At 45.5% G+C, this 20,803-nt stretch overlaps 1 protein-coding gene across 1 annotated transcript in view; it reads left to right on the top strand.

Annotated features, from left to right (window-relative positions):
- FGFRL1 (fibroblast growth factor receptor like 1) overlaps positions 1 to 20,447 on the top strand; it is a 167,553-nt gene extending 147,106 nt beyond the window's left edge. The window contains exons 4-7 of the mRNA XM_082759300.1: positions 6,338 to 6,418; positions 11,644 to 11,928; positions 15,254 to 15,607; positions 18,586 to 20,447. Coding sequence (XP_082615426.1) covers positions 6,338 to 6,418; positions 11,644 to 11,928; positions 15,254 to 15,607; positions 18,586 to 18,995 — 1,130 coding nt within the window. The 3' untranslated portion in view covers positions 18,996 to 20,447. The remainder of the gene's footprint in view (positions 1 to 6,337; positions 6,419 to 11,643; positions 11,929 to 15,253; positions 15,608 to 18,585) is intronic.
- Positions 20,448 to 20,803: the final 356 nt, after the last annotated feature.

The raw sequence follows: 20,803 nt of genomic DNA, 5'->3' as shown, positions 1-20,803 counted from the left end.
AATCATACGCTAGCCAGTAGGTTGGGATGCATTTCCCTGGCCGCTGGGGGTTAATACCCGCTGAAATTCTAAGTGAAACCTGGAGCGTTAATCCGCATTAAGGAGATCTGGGGAAAGCAAGTGCCTTAATCCCCACAAACCCTGTGATAAAGTTGTTACTGCCTGTCTACATACATACCTCCTGGACCATTCATCTGGGCATCAACTGAACAAGTTGGGATAGCAGAAGAGCTGCTAAAACAAGTACAGAATGATTTTTCCCTTGTGCTTCCCTTTTATTACATTATTATTACAGGAAATCCTGAATTTATCTGAGATAAACTGTAGAGGCTGACTTTTTCAGACTGTACGTACTTTCTTGTAAGTTTGTCTTCTGCCTGCTGCACCATCAGGGCTACAGGAAAACAAGTCCAAACACCTACTGGCCTATACCCACCCCTCCATTTTATGGTTAAGGTCAGCAGAACAAATTCTGATTTAGCTCATGGGAAGGCCCAAGACCCACCTCTGCCAAGGAATTTCAGATTTGCTGCTCACTGGACCTCTGCAGCAGCAAAGGACACCGGGGTGCAAATATGATGTGCAGACATGATGCATCTGGGCAAGCGCGAGAGTTGGCTCTTAAAGCTGGAGTTCAGAGAGGTCCCTTTCATTCATCCATGGGAGAAGGCCTCATTATAATTGTTCAAGCCTGACTGGATTACATCACTTTCCCCCTCATTTCACTCCCTCCTCGCTTGCCTCCCTCCTTTTATTTACACCCCTTGTTCGGCGGCAGCGTGGAGCGGGGGGCTGCCTTAATGATGCATGCTGATCGCTTCATTCCCCGCTGCCCCCCCATCGCCTCCCCCAGTGCTTTGAAGTGTGCTCAGGTCTCAGGCTCCAGTTCAGAGGTCACTTTGTTTATTTATGCAAAGCTGGCTCATCTGTGAAATGGGGCTTTCAAGGCCTCTGACATCAAAGGCTCCAAAGCTGGTCCCATCAAGTCAGAGCAGGGACTGGCCTTGCATTATAACAAATTAAAGCAACTTTGTGAATCATAGAGAAACATTATGGTTAGATTTTTTGCTTCGTAAATTGGGACGTTGTTTTGACTTGGGGATGGCTTCTAAGAACCTGGTGTTGGCCTGAAAACAAGTCATGCCCATTTGGTTAAAACACGAAGCCTCCACAGAAAGTCTGTGGGTAAATAAAATTTGATCCTGGCTCGGTAACAGTCTGTGAATATTTCCCATCAGTTTCTCTCAGAGTCGGACTGTTATGTAGAATTTTCCAGTTGTTTTAACTTTTAATAGGGAATGGAATGGTTCTGCTATAGTAATAAACAGGAACTATACCCTGCTTATATGGCGCTCTTTGTCCCTTCAGATCCCCTTTGTTAGGTGATGGAGTTACAGACTGAAATCTCTTTCTGGAGAAACCCAGCCTGCTTTGGGACAAGGAGCTGACCAACAGGACACACAGCAGGCAATACGTGTGGACCGTCATGTTTTCTGGGGTGTGAAAGGGCAATTTGGCCCATGACATCAGCACTGATAATCAGGGCCTCGTATGCTCAGACGTGCCAGGTCTCAGGCAAAAACAAGCCCATGACTCCCCATACCACCCCACCCCACACTTCCCAAGCCTTCATCAATATCTGATGTACGGGATCTCAGCCTAGGAGCCAGCTTGGAACAAGATCCCGAAGCAAAAGAGGGGCAGCGACCACCTCTCTGCAGGTCACACCACCAGGGTGGCATTCCTGAACAAACAGCTGGTGCCTCTGGATCCATCCTGACCCCATCTCATATGGCCAGTGAGGTATACGGAGGGGAAAGGGGTTACATAGGTTCGTCCCTTGTCCCCGAATATATCACCTGACATCATATGGGAGTCTTCCACTTCAGGTTTCTTGACCAACCAGTGTGCTTTGTAACACCATGGAACCAAGTAGTGTGGTGAGGACACCTAAATCATGTACACAGAGAGTGTTTTCCTACCCCCAGATACTCGTGACATAAAATTAGTCAGTGATTATTTTTCAAGGCAGGTTTTCCACTTCGTCTTCCAACTGGCTGCTCTCCTAAGCTTGTGATAGTGTCCAAGAAGTCCAGTACAGGATGACCTTCCAATATAGGTCACAGAAAAGGGAGCTCGTAGGAAACTTCAGCAGCTCATCCTCCTTAGCACTGCCTCTTGCAGTAATTTGCTGGCAGCAAAGCTGGCAGTGCTGTGTAGCTGGTCCCTGCTGCCCTTTGGCTGCTGGCTGATTTTTTTTGTATGTACTTATCACCCTGACCCGGCTGCCTCAGTGGGAGGTGACAAGAGAACGAGTAAGCAATTGGCTTATTAGGTCATTTTTGAATATAGCTAAGACTCCTGTGATTTCTGCTACAAACCCATCATTTTATATGCCAGTCATACATATCTGAGTGTAGCTCATTTTCTCAGGTGCACCCTCTGTCTAAGAAGAATATTGCCAGGCCAGTTGCATTTGCAAAGGCTGGGGTGAAATACAAGCAGCAGGCCTTCAGATCAGGTGGTATTAACCAGATCTTTCAGACCTTGTTGCTCTTCCTCATTGGTATAATTCAGAGCTTGCTTCAGGCTTCAGGTTAGGGCCAGACCAGACACCTCTGAACTTCTATAAAATTTTGGCAGATGCTTCCCATGCAGCCACAGTATAACTTTCAATGTGATTGTAGCAGGTGAAAGTCAAATTTTGGTGATATCTGAATTAAACAGGCCTCTTCATCCTGAGGGTGTTCCTGGGATACCTATCTCTTGCTGTGCTGTTCCATTTTATATAATAATAAGCTCTTTTTTTGGCTCTCTGTTACTGCACTACAGAACTTAAAATGCTCACCCAAGGTGCAAGGGAGGAGGTTCAAATCCCTCTGAATGCAGCAGAAGAGGGACTTGACCCTGGGTCGCTCACATCCCAGGTTAATGCTTTATTGTTATATTACTGGCTATTCTTCTGGCTTGCTCACACTTTTAAGCTTGGCCTGAGATTCCTGTGCTTCAGGGAATCCTCCCCAGATGAGCTTTGCTGAGTTGCATCCAGTTTCTGGATTTCTTTTCTCAAGGTAGGAGCCCAGCTCACTGCTTCTTGCAGCTGAAACGGAGATGTCTGCAGCATCCCCTCACCCAGTGCACACCTCTGGGTATGGGAAGCAGTAGTTTTGCTCAACACAAGTTTCCATGTTTACAACATTTCCACCACCCCTCCCCGAGACTTCTGCTGTGTTTTGTTGTTAACGTTACCGCATTCCTAACAAACATGAAACTGGTTCCAGTGGATCTAAAACAACATGCCTAAATGCGTGCAGTTACTTATTTAAATCTTGCTCCGCTGCCAAATTATTTATTTCATAGGCTCAGCATGGTGGCATTAGCTGTCCTGATCTCTTCCTCCAAAATGATTTTCACTGGGTTTGGTAGGTTACTCCGCAGGTTTGGGATTTGGCAGGATAACAACCAAAGAGGCATCTTCAAAGGATCAAAAAGAATCAGAGCAATTTTACTCACATCAAAAGCTTGGCAGCATGTCAAGAGGTGTTGGGGATGCCAGTCGGTCCCTGTGTACAGGCAGGAGGAGCGCACATGGGCTGACATACTCTAACATGAGGCAGGAGGCAAGGGAGGCTACACCGCCCTTTGTACATCACCCTGGGTAGGATTAAGATATAATTGACAGAACATCGCCACTTAAATGTCTTAGCCACTTTTAAGATATTCAGCAGCTTAACAATGGGCAGGAATCCTATGTCTCCAACCACAGTTTTCCTTTCTTCTCCATTACCCGATGCATTTTTCTAATTGTGCTGAGGGATTTGCTAAGTTCTCTGTCAGAGGGCATCCAGGATTTCGTTTGTAGCCCTACCGATACTTAAGTGAAAAGTTGTACAAGCACCAGAAGATAATCAACTCAGTATTTTGACTTAAAGGAGACGATATGTCATATGCAAGCCATCATATATAATGGGTATATTTGTATTCCCTCCATTTGGTTTGCCAAGGCTGTAAAATTATATTTGCAGAACGCAGCACATGGGTTACGAGCCTCCTCCATCAGTCGGGCTGCAGGCCAGCCCCGGCACAGCCTGCACAGTGCATTTGCCCTCGCGGCGCTGTGCAGGAGGTGCTGTGTGCTGAGCCTGGCTGCGTTTCACCCTGCTGCCCTGATACTCGGGCTGGGAACTGGCCTGGGAAATCCTCCGGGCTTCCAGTGACAGACACAGGGCGAGGGAGGTGGGAAGGGCTGGTCGGCTGGAAGGAGCTGCCAGAGCAAGGGCACGGCGTGCTGCTGCCCTGAAAGCTTGCTTTCCCCCTCGAAATGACAGCTGCACATACCTCTGGGGGAACTGTGCCGAAGTCGCTGCAAGGAGAAGAGAAAAAAATCTGCCAGGGGTGAGGGGGGACAAACCCAGATGGCATTGCAGCCTCTCTGCTTAAGAGACAGCAGCAAACGAGAGTGGAGCATGTGGCGGCACAAAATGCCCCACGTTGAAGGGACGAGATGATTTTCCAAAGTAGTGGAAACTGGGGTGAGGATGGGGTTAAATCCATGGTCTTCTCTCACAAAACCTGTGCAGAATTTTACACACTAAACTCTATTTAAGCACAACCCATCATCTAAAGCAAATGAAAAGAGCAGCTCAACTATTTGCACATTTTGCACACACACACACACACAAAACAAACAAAAAATGGAGCTTGTTCCTCTCATTTGCTCGTGACCTTTTGTCTTACTGGTTTTAGAAGCTGAGTATTGGAAGGATTCATTACTTAGTTCAGGTATCTTTGCTTGTCATGGTTGGTTTTACACCTTCTCGTAGTTCCTTACTGAGGTAGACCTGTTCCCTGCCTTCACCTGACCCCTCTCTGAAAATCAAGCTGCTCTCACAGGGCTGAAATACGAGTTTAGGCCTGGCTTCATCTCACACACTTGAGGCACTTCGATGCACTTCAGGAGCTGAGAAGCACTTGATGAAGAACTTCACCTCCATGTGGGGCTGCCCACTGCGGCCTGCGGAGCGCAGGAACAGCCTCGGTAGGGCCATGTTTTGCTATAACATCACCCATAGCTTCTGGGTGTCCCTCAGGTGGGCTTCCCTCCTGGTGTGTGGCATTGCTAGGAGAGCTGAGCACTTGTGCTGTAAAAGTGGGGCTGTTTTGGAGGAGGAAAAAGCTTTTCGTCCTCGTTCTGGTTCTGTGGAGGTGTGAGGCCACCAGCACTAGCACCCCATGGGTTGCAGAAGGAGGTTCAGGGCAGTCTCTGATTCCCTCAGCCCTTGTGGAGACGTTTTAGGTGGGCCATGTTTTGCTATAACATCACCCATAGCTTCTGGGTGTCCCTCAGGTGGGCTTCCCTCCTGGTGTGTGGCATTGCTAGGAGAGCTGAGCACTTGTGCTGTAAAAGTGGGGCTGTTTTGGAGGAGGAAAAAGCTTTTCGTCCTCGTTCTGGTTCTGTGGAGGTGTGAGGCCACCAGCACTAGCACCCCATGGGTTGCAGAAGGAGGTTCAGGGCAGTCTCTGATTCCCTCAGCCCTTGTGGAGACGTTTTAGGTGGTCAAAGCACAGCAGAAATCGGAGGCGGAGGCTGCTGGAGGAGGGGCTGATGTCTATCTTTTGGTGATGTCTACCTTTTGGTAATGTCTACTTCTGCTAGTGGTATAGGGCACAGCGTGGAAACTTTGATGCTGCTCCGTGATTGCGGTATAGATAACTGGAGTGATTAGGGACAGAGAGATGTGTCATTGGTAAAGGTGGATGGGTGGCCTTAATTAAAAGGAAAAAAAAAAAAAAAAAAAAAAAAAAAAAGCTTTTCTATTCTGTATTGCTTTGCCATGCCATTCAGTGTCCCTTGAGGGCTTATCTGATCCCCAGCAGACCTGCTTGCTCTCCTGATTTTGTGGGGAAGCTGAAAGGCAAATTAGTGGCCCTAATTCCTTGCCTTGTGCTCTGTGTGACTGATCGCATAAGTCTTCTCCACCTCCCAGGTTTAATTAGCTGTAATTTTGATTTATACCATTATTTGCATAGAAGGTACAACAGATCAGCTCCTCCTAGGGAACAGCAACCTGTAAACATAAACAAAGAGGCTTTTGTCAGCTATTAATGGAAACATTGATTAATCTCCCATTGCTTTGGTAGCCTGCTGAAAAGCTCGTAAAGCAGCAACTAAATTGTTCATTAAACAGGCCATGCTGTAAGTGCCAGGACGTGAATGCCAAATGTATGTTGAGTGCCTTTCAGCTGCATGGTGCCTCCAAGAGGAAATACAAACTCCTGTTAGCACACTGCTGCATTGCTGGAGACCTTCCTAACATCTTTTTCATTTCCTTTGCAGATGACACCAGCTCAGGAAAGAACAGCCAGGTACCTGAAGGTTCAAATGGAGAATATGAAGATCACTCTGGAAAGCAATGGGGTAAGGAGCAGTGTATATTTTACCTTGGTTCCTGCTTCGGTGCTGTTCACCCAGCACATTTCTCAGTCACAGAAGGAAAGGAAAAGGCAGAGCAATTGGAATGAGTTCTCCTTACAGATGCTCAAATAATAAACAGAGTCTCAGCTGAATGTTGGTGTGAATGGATCCCATCCAAGCGTCCTTCGGCGAAATACAGCCCATCATCTGCTCTAGAGCCCCCTGCCTTATACCCCAGCATGGTTCTTCTTTGAATTTGTTTTTCTGGGCAGTGACTTTCCTTCGCATGTGCAGCTATTACAGCTTTCATAGACTCTCTGTAAAAGGTATATTGACTTTTACAGCAATATTTCCAAAAGTCTTCAGTGCCAGCATAACACCGCTCCCACTGAGGGCAAATGGGAGGTCTGACTTCACTTCATCAGAATTAGCATTAGGCCAAAGCTGAGTATTTTTGAAAACTACCCTCTCTTTTAGACACCTGCATGAACTTCTCTAAATCCCAGACTGTTCAAACATAGGATTTTGATGCTGTTGCGGAGCTTTGGGGAACTGCTAAAATCTCTCTTGGAACAGGTTGTGAATCACTGCAAGACTCACAGATCCAAAGTTTGGCCCAAGCACTCCTTGAAGGACAATAAGTTGTCAGACTGATGCCAAACAGCTTTTGGCCATTACTGACAGGAGCGTGATGTGAGTTTATGACCCCAAGGGATGAAGTACAGCATTTCCATTTTGCTCCCGCAGTTCATCCCTCCTTTGAATTTTATAACACAGAGACAGCTTTCTCCCACGTTCGTGGCAAGTGAGTAACCTCATAGCAATGGTAAGGGTGGAACCTGTCAAACTGTCACCAGATGAGTCCCCACCACTTGAACCGGGGCCAGTTTCCTTCAGGAGTTGGCAAACAAAGGACGTGGTGTGCTGCAGTGTAGTCCAGTCCAAAGCTAAAGGAGGCAGTGCCATAATAGCCTTGAATCACAGATTCATCTGAGCCTGAGTTTGCTCTGAGAGAGGAAGGTAACCTCCGCTCATTCTGGAAAAGGATAATAATGTTTTAGAGCTAGAGAAAGGATGACTTAGGTAAACTCCTAATCATGAGGCCATCAGAAGGGATTCATTAGCCCACAAGAAAAGTTGCCATCTCTCTATCCTTCATTACCGTGGTGGAGATAGGAATAGATACTGAAAGTCATGATAGATGTGCAGCTAGGAGAGCTGGTGGATGACAGATCAATACCACAACAACACTGCAATAAAAGATGTATGTATTACTAAAATTCATAGGCAAGCATGTCCTCATAGTAGATTGTGTTGATCCCTGTGCTGTCCTTGCCCAGGTTTTTAAAGTGCTGTCTTAAGGGTGTATCTGGGGATCTCAGGAAGAGAATGGGTGACAGAGAAGTTTGTGTTTGCAGAGTCCTGGACCCTAGAGAAGTGGGAGAGGAAAAGCATGATGATAGTCCCACTCTGCTTTCCAGCTACCATCATGGAATGAAATTACCAGGGAAAGGACCTTCCCCACAAGAGCAGGGAAAGTTAGATACACCCATTCCATCGAGCTCTTATTCAAAAGATTAGAAAGTGTTTCAGTACTTAATAATACCTTGGATTTTTTTTTTTTTGGTAAGTATTAGGAAAGCCTGAAGTGGTATTGACCATTGCTATGTGGTGGTAATCATGGCAGATCACAGCAGACTACATGTTTTAGTTAACCACTTAAATTGTTTTTTTGCTTTGTATGAGCAATATCTGACAGGAGCCTCTGGGACTAATCCATGCACCTCAAGGTGTCATCTACGGAGAGAGGAGACCACTAAACTCCTTCACAGGTCTTTGTGCTGACAACCTTCTGCTTCATTTCGTTCTCATTAGCTTGAACCTTCATGGTAAACAGATTTCAGCAAGAAACCCATACACAACACTGTGTCTTTGTCCCCATCTACTTGTGTTTTCCCTTGCTCTTGCATGTGGCATAATTTATACTGTACAAATGTGCAGTTCATGTTTATGAAGCAAACGCCAAGTGATGTGGATGAGAACAAGAAACCAAAGTATAAATAACACAGAGGCACTTTGTAATGGCCTTCTCTGGCACTCCAACAAGCAAAACTTCTGTAAATGGTACAGATTTGGGGACAGACATTTACTAGCACCAACTCAAAGGAGACTTTTTCTGTCTCCCTCACAGTGCTGCTTCTCCCTCTTTCTCCTTTGTGCTTGCTGGGTCTCTTTTTCTCTTGTATATGTGCGTGTGTCTCGTTCTCCTTTTTTGTTAACAGGCCTTTTTAAACTTGTCCAATTCAGGCTTTTGTCAAGGAAACATTCAGGACTGTTTAAATGGGATCTGGTTTCAGTGTATTGCATGCAGCCTGGAGTAGCTTTTGAGAACACATAATTGCTTAACCTTCTCTAAACAGAAGAAGAAAGACAAAAAGAGCCCAAGGAGTTTAGCTTTACCTGCAGCTTGGTGTGTATCTGGGCAACACTGCATGAGAAGTGAATGCAAAGCTTCAGATTCGTGGGAGTGACAGTGTGAGAAAAAAAAAAAAAAAGTTACAGGCCTGCTTTTGGGGAGAAAAGATAGAGTTTCTGTTTTGGAGTGCTATTGAGCAGGGAGACCATGTCCTTCTGAAATACTGCTGTGGAAGCAGGGAAGAGATAAGGGAAGGCCTCATTTTGGAGTCACTCCCTTGACTCTGCTCAACATGAACAATATAAGGGACTGTCCTATTTCAACCAGCTCTTTAGTATGTTAATCCCAGGCCAAGAATCCTATCCTGCAGGGATCTACCTGGGCCTGCAGTCCCTGGTCTCAGAGTAAATTATTGCCATATTACAGAATAACCATTTAGATCCATTTCCTGGCTGGTTCCTAACCCCTCCTTTGCGCCTTGCAGACATTCACTCTGTTTCTCCACTGACAGCCCCTATCAACACATCTCCCTCGGCTCGGACTTAAACATCAGCGTATCAATGCTCATAATGTGCAGCCCTGATGGGGCTAATTGTCTCTCTGGGAGGGTGATTGTTTTTGCTGGGCAGGGGCCTCCTCCTGCAGCAGATCCTCAAGGGAATACCCAGGCGTGTAGGCCCGGAGAGCTGTGGAGTGGGTTAGTATGTCACACTTGCTGCTCAGCTGTCATGGCAAGGACTCGCAGTGCCGGAGTTGCTCCAGTTCATTAGATTACACATGAAAGCCTCTGCACGGAGAGCAAAGCATTTCTGAGCAAGAGTTTGAAATAACATGAAATGGCTGGGACCCAAAACGACAGCCAAAGGGGGCAAGAGAAGGCTGTGGAGGCAGATGGCTTCTCCTACGGAAAGGGACTCGGGGAGAGGGGTATGCCAAAGGGTGTCTTCTTCCAAGAGGGAGGGACTTGGGTCAAGGCTGCAGCGGGGCGAGACCACCAGGGGTTACGTTCACAGACCTCAGAGGCAACGGCTGCAATTCTCGGGTGTGTGGAGGGGGGAAACTGCAGAACAGCCTCTTTAAATCAAGCAAAACTCCACCATAATGCACATCCCGAAGCTCCTGGCTTGGCCTTGGTCATCAGGGCTGGCTCTGTAATAGGGAGTCCTGCTGTCCTGTCCTGTAGCAAACTTCCCTGATACCTGTAGCATAACTTTCCCAGCTTGTTTTGGTGTGTCACGTGCGACTGAGGCTGTGGATCTGCAAGTGCTGTAGGTGAATATCAGTGGCTGATGGGCATAATCCAAACCAATATGGCACAGAGCAGGCCAGTTGTCAGCTATTTTTTTAATTTCACAAGCAAAGGATTTGGGAGGATTTACCAGGGAGTAGGGAAATGCAGGGTCACCACCCTTTGGGGCTGAAAAGAAAGATTATAGTAAGCAAAAGCAGGATACAAAAACAGTGAGAGAAATGTGTTATAGAGCTGCCAAATGGACTCAGGAGAGACTGGCTTTGTTAAAATAAGAAAGAAGAGAGGTGAATTAGGCAGGAGTATTTTGGAAGCAGACAGAGAGTGCCAGGTGGCACTCAGAAGAGGTGTTAATCTCAGCAGGAGACTGTGGTTAGAAGTGCCCCTGTACTGACATTGCATAACTAAGGTAACTTTAGGAAATTTGTAAATTCTTTTGAATTGTTCCTTCCATGATACTATTAGAGAAGCTTTTGCCTTGCAATTAATCATATACTGTTGTTTTAACTGTCTTAAAACCTTTTGTAAAGAATATTTTCTTTCTATTGATTAATTAGACCAACTCATAACTTTATAGGAAGATATTCTCCAATATTACTAACACTACCAGAGCATAAAGATGTCATCTCTTTTCTCCCAGGAATTCTTACATAATCTGAATTAAAGTTAGGTGCAGTTGGGAGTAAAACTTTTGACTTTTTTTTTAGATTTTGCCAAATGGGGACCTCACAATTTTCTAGTGTTCTTGTCACTGCTGCTAGAAATATTGGTGTTTTCCTTGCTAAATGAAGGTAACTTTATCTTAACCTGTGGTTTTCTCCACCAGCAAGTATTGCTTCAGCTTCTCAGTTTTGGGGATGGACAGGCATGGGGGTGTCTTCTAATCACAAACTCAAGTTTTGTTTTATTGGATCTTTCCATTTGTTTACTTACTTCTTTGTGCCTTTCAACATGAATGCTTTAAAAATTAATGTTGAGTGAATCTCATACATTTTAGTTTAGATCAAAGTTTAAAAGTCTGGCTCACTTCTAAGACTTTGTTACATTTTGAATAGAAGTTCCATTAAAGCCAGTGAGCAAAACACATCTTCAGAAAATGAAGCTTCAAGTGACAAGCAAAAGATTGAGACAATGGTCAGCCCAACAGGAATCTGAGTTTTCTCCTTTGGTCTTGGCTAAGGGCTTGCATTTGTGGCATGGAATATGGTAACAATTACAATGTGATTATGGGGCTGCGTTTTGCCTTCAGCTGCACTAGCGTGATTTTGGTATTATTTTGTGAGATGTGACTCACTCAGTTGCTTTATGGACATGGAGGAATTCCAGGGTTGTACTATGCAAAAAGCTAACGTGGTGCTCCTTGCAGTCCACTAGATGTTCAACTGCATCTGACTGAAGGGTGCTACGTAACTTGGTTTGAGCTAGAATATGAGGTATGGTGACACACTGGCATGTGTGGTGCTGCCAAGTGCTTCTCAAGCAAATTTGGCATAGCACCTGATAGAAGTATTCTCCTTTATATGTCCTTTGCTCACCACAGTCAATTGTCCTTGCCTTTTGCAGCCCAGCCCAGGTTCACGCAGCCTGCCAAGATGAGACGGAGAGTGATCGCCCGTCCTGTCGGCAGCTCCATCCGCCTGAAGTGCGTGGCCAGCGGGAACCCACGGCCTGACATAACATGGCTGAAGGACAATAAGCCCCTCACACCCCAGGAGATAGGGGAGAACAAGAAGAAGAAGTGGACTCTGAACCTGAAGAACCTGAAGCCAGAGGACAGTGGGAAATACACCTGCCGAGTGTTTAACAAAGTTGGAGAAATCAACGCAACATACAAAGTTGAAGTAATCCGTAAGTGCAGCCTGGGGTGCAAAGGTGGGAAGGGAGCTCGTGGAAAGGGGCTGGCTGAATAAAGAGTGTGGTTGCAAGGATGCAGTGCTGACAGCTGGATGCAGACATGGGGATGCGTTAGAAATATCAGCAGAAATCAACAGTGAAAAATTTTTTGAAGCTCTAGAATAAAGGACGAAATGAGTACTTACTGAGAAGGCCCTTCATAGAGTGCCACAGAGAAAGGTGGAAACATTTAGGATGGCCCTGACTACTTTTTCAGAGGGGTAGTAGGGTGAAACTGATCAACTGAAAAATTAGGCTAGATATCTGTAATAAGAGGCCCACTTCATTAGAAAAGTCTCTGAAAAGAATTAGCAGAAATCTTATGACTAGATCGATTAACCAAACAAGGCTTTAGGGCCAGGTTTTTAAAAGCATTTAGACATCTGATAGTTCAGGTGGCTTCAAATGAGATATTAAAAAGAGTTTAAAATCCCACTAGAGTCCTGTATGTATCTTTAGATTCAGTCCTTAGAAGATAAGCTCTGGAGGATTACCCTGCTTTGTGGTGAGGTAGAGTAAATTGCTCTTCTTACTGTCTAGCTATTCTGATTTTTGGTCCCTAATTTCCTGTTTCTCTAATTATTACTGAAGATAATTATACTCAAAGCCTACCTAAGTCTTCCAGAGAAGAACTCTTACTCTTAAATCATCATGCTTTGTCTGTGACATCATCATAAGTTACCATCAAAATGATTATGGAACAGCCAGCTCAAGAAAAAGGAGAAGATGAGCTGAGTGGGGGAAGATTAAATATCCCTCATTAATCCTCCAGCAGGAGCGTGGAGGGCTATTTCCAGCCACATGGAAAGCATGTTGTTTGTCTGTCTGTGCATGAGTTTTAGCATGAGAAAGTTTATCCCAGGGTGAAAGACTATTCTTAAAGGTAAAGATCTGCTCTCTGATAAGTCCCTTCTCTAGAATAACAGGAATTAAAAGCACATGTGGGGAGCTCTGTTGGGCTCTGAAGGCACAAACCTGCTGGACATCTGGATTTGATAAAGATGCAGCTGTGTGGAGACAGTAAAAACATGTGTTTACACTAAAACCAGGAGCAGAGACAGGGAAATGAATCAAGCCCCATCCTAATGGCAGCTGTGGCATTTTCACTTCATCAAAACCAGACAGCACCAGGAACAAACCCCTTTCTGTGTCCTTGTTTATCTTGGTTTTTATCAACTTAAAGATGTATGTAACCTTTGTTTTCATTAGCTTTTGCTGGCTAGGAGTGAAAACAGTAACCAAAGCTGGAACCAGAGTCAGGCAGATAAGGGCATTAAGCAGTTTTCAGACATCTTTCTATTTTTAACATCATTCTGTGGAGCATTTCAGGTTTTACTCCACTTCCTTTTTTTTTTTTTTTTCCTCCTTAAGCCTCCACTCCTAAGCCTGTCCCACTTATCAGAGTCTGTCTCCCCAGCTGTGACTCCTGCTTGTAGTCCCTAGGCACAGCCCGCAGAGATCATGGTGGTATTTTTTGTTTCCCCCAAGCACATCTTTAGAGCCCTCACTGTTGACAGTACCCTGAGTTTTTGAAAGAGGGCCCATTGTTCCTTCCTCTTGTCTGTGCTGGTGGGAGCTGTTGTGTTACATGCTCAGTCCAACAGCGTTTGCCGTCAAAAGTGGTTGATGATTGCCAGCAGTTACCACCCACCGTGATACCATAATTCCTCTCTGTGCCTAGGACAGAGGTTTGCAGTACCTCCTTGTCTGGAAACTGACTGATTTCTCTGATGCTAGCACTAAAACAGATCCTAACATTCCTCAGGATGAGGGATACATTTTTCTTTTGGATTTATGTGGAGTTGACACAACCTAAGACTTACAGTCATGTCGGAAAGCATGGTCTTGTGAACCCTTGCGTCTGATTTCCTTCCCTACCATCTTGTTTCCTTCATCAACTGAGACCTGAGGCAAAATTTGTGTGAGAAATGGAAGATTTTATTATTGTCTAGAAAAGAAATTACTCTGGCCTATTGCTCCACAAATAAGTTACTCCACAATGAGTACATGGACCATTAGGCTGCAGAAAGGAATAATAAAAGCAGGTGGGTGAGGATGACATGGCATCAGATGACTTCCAGGACAGTTTGATCCCCATGGGCATCTGCCAGGCCCAGCGGGAAAGGTGACAGATAGCTCCTGAGAGACTCCAAAAGCACAGAAGTGACAATATCCACAGCCCTCACTGTCACTAAACAGTCTGTGAAGGAAGGGCCCTTTCCCCATCCATTTTTTTTCATCTTTAGGGGATATTTGGAAAGACCAAAAGGAGAAGGAACATGGCTTACCCAAACTGGGGTAGCCACATACTTGCAAATAATCTGAACTAAAAAACTGAGGTTGTGTCTGAGAAATCATAAAATCATAGAATTGTTTGAGTTGGCAAGGACTGTAAAGCCCATCTAATTCCACCCCTCTGCCATGGGCAGGGACACCTCCCACCAGACCAGGTTGCCCAAAGCCCCATCCAGCCTGGCCTTTGACACCTCCCAGGCATCCACAGCTTCTCTGGGCAGCCTGTTCCAGTGCCTCACCACCCTCTGAATGAAGAATTTCTTCCTTACACATGGAATGCACAAGGTTCTGTTGTATGCACCTGTAAATTACACCCTACCAGATACACTGATAAAAGACACAGAACCACAGAATGGCTGAGGTTGGCAGGAAGCTCTGGAGGTCATCCTGTCCCACCCCTCTGCTGCAGCAGGGCCCAGAGCAGGGTGCCCAGCACCATGTCCAGGCAGCTTCTGGAGATCTCCAGAAGCATCTGGAGATTCTGGAGGTGACCCCACAGGCTCTGGGCAGCTCCTGCCAGGCTCCATCCCTGGCCAGCCCAGCAGGGCTGCCTGGTGCTCAGAGGGAACCTCCTGGGCTCCAGGCTGTGCCCAGCACCTCTTGACCTCACATTCAGACTTGTAGTATCACTCAGATTTGATCCTGAAATCAGTTTTGACCTTTTTGGCTTGTTTCAGGCCATTTATCTTTCTCTGGTGAAGACTCAAGAAAGACCTCTGCAGCCTTTTTAATGCCCTATCAAGGTGCATCATTATTCTGGGATGTGGTTCCTGAGACATGGATTAGTGGGAGTACAAGGATGGGTGGCCCCTTTTGTCATCTCATAGCTGCAGAGTACAACAAGGGGCTGGGGAAATTCAGCAGTTGGAGTTGGATTTGCACCTCTTACCAAGGAGCAGAAGGTCCAGGTGTCTCCATGGTCTGACCTGTGTTAATCAGACTGGCAAGCACCTTTTTCCATGGATCTCCCTGTGTTTCTGTGCAGAGAGGACGAGGTCCAAGCCCATCCTGACAGGGACGCACCCCGTCAACACCACGGTAGACTACGGCGGGACCACATCCTTCCAGTGCAAAGTCCGCAGCGATGTCAAACCCGTCATCCAGTGGCTGAAGAGGGTGGAGTACGGCACAGAGAGCAAGTACAACTCCACCATCGATGTTGGGGGACAGAAATTTGTTGTGCTGCCCACCGGGGAGGTCTGGTCCCGTCCTGACGGTTCCTACCTGAACAAACTGATGATTACTCGAGCCAAGGAGGAGGACGCGGGGATGTACATTTGCTTAGGGGCAAACACCATGGGCTACAGTTTTCGCAGCGCTTTCCTCACAGTTCTGCCAGGTGAGTTATACTTTTATTTCCCTAGTCCGAACCAATAGCCTACGTCATGGCATTATTCCCAACTGCTGGTGCCCATTGTGCTCCGTGGGCTTTTGTGATGCTGTGCTGATGGAGGCTAGTCAAGGTTTAGAAAGAATTAGCAAACTGGGGGACTAAATTAGCTAAAATCAGGGACTAAAATCAGGGACTAAATTAGCACTGATTTAAATCTGCCCCTGCTTAATCTCTCATGCTGATGGTTCCTCTTCTCCCTCCCTTGGGTACAATGATTCCAGCAAAGTGAAATAAAATGAAGGATGTGCTCCTGCGTGAAACAGGTGCCAGGAAATCATACTGCAGTTGCAGGCTTCATCGACAGGGTGCAGGAGGTGAGAGAGGAATGGAATAGCAGCACGGTTTGCAGCCCCATTCCCTGACATTTCTCCTTTCTCTGGCTCTTATTTGTACTGCTTTACTGGTAAGAGAAAACAATAACGTGGGACCATAAAGTGAGAGAAGAATAAAAACTGTCCTGGTCACAAGGAAAGGAAAAGAATGAGTGTGAAAGAGAGAATGATCGATTAGTTAAATTCTTACCCAATGATCTCCTGAGGACCATTGTACCAAACTCACAGCTGCTTCCTGCTCCCCCCAGGCCCCAGAGCTGGTGGCTGTGTCCAAATGAGGCTGTATTGTGTGTGTTTCGGACACACCATTCTCATTTTATCATTTACTCCTTTGCTTCCTAAGTGTGCAAGTCTGCCTTGATAAATATTTTTCATTGAAAAGGGCATCTCCTTCTGCCTCAATTGGACATGTGACTCTAGCTTTAGAACCACCAGCTTTATAACAAAAATCCATCTTTCTGCTTTTTCCTCCCTTTTCGTCACCCATGCAAGGCCAGCACAGCTAAGACAGTGCAGGAGCTAAAGCCAATATCAGAACATTTTAGCTGTCAGATCTAATGGGGTGTCTCTGGTCAAGATATCGGTGAGACACCATTAACTCTCCTAGGCTGATGAAACTGGCTTTCTGTGTAGGTGGTGGGGAAAATGCTGTTGACTCTTATAACTAAGGCAGCATGGCTACTTCTGCTCTCTGATTGCCACACTCCGTGTCTCGGTTGCGGTCAAGAGTTAACAACATGAATTTAGACACCAGCAGCAGGTTGCCAAGTAAAAGGAAAGTCTGACTGCTCCTTAGCCTCTTCTTCTGTATCACGTAGATTTAAGACTAAACTCCAGCTAGAAAGCTTCAGCTTTTTTTTTTTTTTTTACTGAAGGACAATGATGCATGGGTGGGATATAACTCAAAGCCTCTGGGAGTTTCCAAACTATGAAAATCCGATCCAGCTCCCATGAAATCAGTGGGAGACTTTCCATTGATTTAAGTACGACTACAATGAGGCCTCGTACCAGAACCAGTGCCCGAAGGCCTGTTGTTATTGGCAGTGACGAAAAAGGAGAACCCAGCTTGCCCTCGGAAGGAAAGATGTGGTTGCAAGGCCATGAGTTAGAAAAACACCATTTTGCTTGTAAATCGATCAGATTTGACACAGACAGCTCAGAAAAACAGCATGCATGAATATCAAAACACTTTTGTGTCAGCCCAGCAGAGGATTTTTGCCAAGCAGCACGAAGACTGTTGTTTTTGTGGTCAGCTGATGGGGCAGTTCCCTGATCCTGTCTTCCTTTGAACAAGGGGCTGAACCAGATGACCTCCAGAGTCCCTTCCCAGCCTAAACTGTTTTGTCATTTCCAGTGTTGATGGGTGAAAGTTTGTCTCTGGAGGTCAGCAGTATACATCCTCCTGACTTCAGAGAGACCAGACCATATATATTTAACATTTCAAACTACCCATAGGATTATTTGTCAAAGAGAGAAAAAGACATTAGGGTCTTAAAGAAGTTTGGCTTGAAAGTTAAATGATATATATGTTTGAAAACAACGTGCCGGGCTGTTTGGATAGCCTCAGTGTTTCTGAGTGCTATCCTGCAAGCTGAACTCTGCACCTAGGTATTTTTCAGGCCTTTTGGAAACACCAGCTGGTAAATATCTACACAGGGACTTTGATAGCTAGGATCCTACCCTAGGACTATTTGGAGCCTATAAATCAGGCTGAGGAACAGGAGTGGCTACTGAGGGATGTACAGGCTGCCAACAGCACAGTGGGCAGGGAGAAGGGAGGTGTGAAGGATGCCTTCTGAAGCATCTTATCTGCTCTGTTAACTGAATTTTCTGTTCTTGGAAAGCCAGTGGCAGCTCTAAAGAAGCTGGGGGAGGTGGAGCCCATTTGGGATTGAGAGTTGGACACGTGCTTTAATATCATATGAAATTTCAGCTCCCCATTGCTTGGACACCAAGGAGAGGACACCAGCTCACCTGTGTTTTTCAACCTTTCTCCCAGCCACACCAAAAACTCAATACAGCCCCTCCAAATCACCACATTTGTGCTGCCTACCCTGTCACAGCAGTGCTGAGTAGCTCCAGTAGCACTAGACAAGAATACTAGAGAGTGTCTAAAGCCCACGCAGACACAGCTACGCCTGGTAAAGACGAGTGGGCAATGTGCTGTGGCTCTGTGTAAGCCAGTCATGCTTCCTGGGCTGCTGACATGGAGGAATTGCTGACATGTGCTGTGCTGTGTCCTCCAGTCTGGGCACTGAAGCCCACTCCATCACAGAGTGAAGGTGTTAGGAAATTCTTGGGCTGGCTCTAGTGCATCCATTAAAACTTGGATAAGAAAGTTGAAAAATCCCCCAAAGGCCTCCTTTCTGACCCCTAAACCAGAGAAAATGAGTCGCTGGTCCTTCCAGGAGCACTGAAAAACAAAACAGTTACCAAACTTCATGTGCTGGCTTGATTTCTCCCTTGTTACTTGGTCTGGCAGGGTTGCCAGACAGCCTGTACAAAAGCCAGCCCAAGTGTGACATCTGTTACGAATTTACTTTGCCTGCATTTAATTAACTCTTTCTGTCTCTTCCCTGCCATGATGTCCAGATCCCAAGCCTCCAAGTGCACCTGTGCCCCCCTCCTCGGCCAGCAGCCTTCCCTGGCCCGTGATTATCGGCATCCCCGCCGGAGCTGTCTTCATTTTCGGGACAATCCTCCTGTGGCTTTGCCAGACCAAGAAGAAACCCTGCTCCCCACCAGCTGCTGCCCCCGTGCACCGGCCGCAGCCCCGGGACAGGATCTGCGTCTCCCAGGTCCCTGACAAAGACTGCATCTCGTCCATAAACTACGAGGAATACGTCGCCCAGCAGCAGCATTTACTGTCCCAAGGGCCTGCACTCGCCCCAGCCATGGCATCCAAAATGTACCCAAAGATTTACACGGACATCCACACCCACACTCACTCGCACGTGGAAGGCAAAGTCCATCAGCACCAGCACATTCAGTACCAGTGCTAAGAGGGTGGCCGTGTACAGTAGCTCGTTTGGGCTTTTCCGCCTGGTACCTCAGAAGAGACTGCTCTGAGTCAGCTCACACTGCCAGCAATAGGCAAAGCAGACAGAAAAGATTATATATATAATTTTAAATATATATATACATATATATATAATTGTATATGCGTGTGTGTATGTGTGTATATATATATGTGTATATATCTATATCTATCTATATAAATATATATATAATAGAGAAAGACAGAGAGAGAAAAGAGATTTTTTTTTTTATTATTGTAATCAGGATGTAGCCAAGGAATAATGAAGGAACTCCAAATCTCAGCAGCTAGGCAGCCATCTCCAGCAGTGGAGCCTTCCTGGATTTTTTACTCAAGGTGGCGGCAAGTAAGACAGGATGCAGGGATGTGAACCACCACCTCCTTCCTCGTGTAGCTAAAAGGAGCAAGAAAAGGCTACCATGGTGCTTTTCCAGCTGGGCAGCCCCGTTCCCCTGGCTGCTGCACATCACTTGTTTTGGTGGGAAGCCCCCAGACCTGTCCCACTCAGGAGCACAAGGGAAAGCCTTTTCCATCCGAGTGACTCAAGCGCTAAAGTACCTGAGGTTTAGTGCCAAAGCATGAGGAGACATGACCAATTCACCTCTTCCAGGGGAAAAAAAAAAAAATAACACGAGAGTCTGGAAAAGCTAATTTCTGTTCACAACGTGAAATGTCGAATGTTTCTCAAGTGCAGTGTTTCGTCTGCAATGCTAACCGAGCTGCTTGGTTTGATTTATGCAAGTCACATTTCTCATGGAGGGTTCTGCCGAGCAAACCTCACTGCCCCGGTCCTAGGACTCAGTGCCACTGCCAGGAAAAAGGAAGGAAGGAAGAAAGGAAGGAAGGAAAGAAAGAGGAACATTGTACAGAACACCTTTATATTTATATTTAAGAAATAATAATAATTAATAATAATAATAATTGAACTGCTGATGGCGAAGAAAGCAAAACACACTGTCCTTCTCTGATGGCTTACAGTGACAAGCTACTGGATTATCTACATCAATGCAAAATACATATAAACATTAGAAAAAGGAGAAAGAAAAAAAAAAAGAGAATGAAATAATAATCTTGTAGGAAAAATTGCATTTGAGAAATATTCACCTAGGTTGTGTGTGGTTGCCCCCTCCCCACAGATAACAGTCTGGAAATGATACAACTACATTTCAGTTCAAACTACAGTAAAAACAGAAAGAAAAGAGAGTAAATAAGGACCGTATTAAATACCTATATGGACTGGAAATGAATCCAATTACAAATATAAAACCTTTGTAATTCTATATAGAGTTTAAACAAAGTCATGTATATTTAATTTATTTTGTTAAACAAGAAAAAAAATGTATGATATTTTCCTCAAAACAGGCATTTCTATACATATTTTTGATCAAAGAAAATAAAGTGTTTTTTTTTCAGGTTCTATAGATGCCATGCTCAGAAAACACTCAATGTAGCATGTAACCAACCATATTTCTCCTAACTTGGAGGTCATCTATCTGTATGCTTGCTCACACCAGCTACATGTACCCTCCTAGCATCACCTCAGGTACTGCCAGTGCCACCATTTCCATTAGAAATTTGCATTTTCCATCATTTATATTCTGATTGTGAGGGTGTGCAGTGCCCATATCACTTCCCATGGACCCCTTGTCATCTCCAGTAGCAAAGATCTCTGCTCACATGGAAATCTGTTTCACTATGCTTTTTAAAAAAAAATGATTTATTTTTTTTTTCTTTTTTGGGGCAGGGCATGTTGGGGAGTGGGGGAGAGGTTAC

This window comes from Aythya marila, assembly GCF_965140915.1.
Source record: "Aythya marila genome assembly, chromosome: 4".
Classification (NCBI taxonomy): Eukaryota; Metazoa; Chordata; class Aves; order Anseriformes; family Anatidae; genus Aythya; species Aythya marila.
This window is presented reverse-complemented; position numbering and strand designations above follow the sequence as displayed.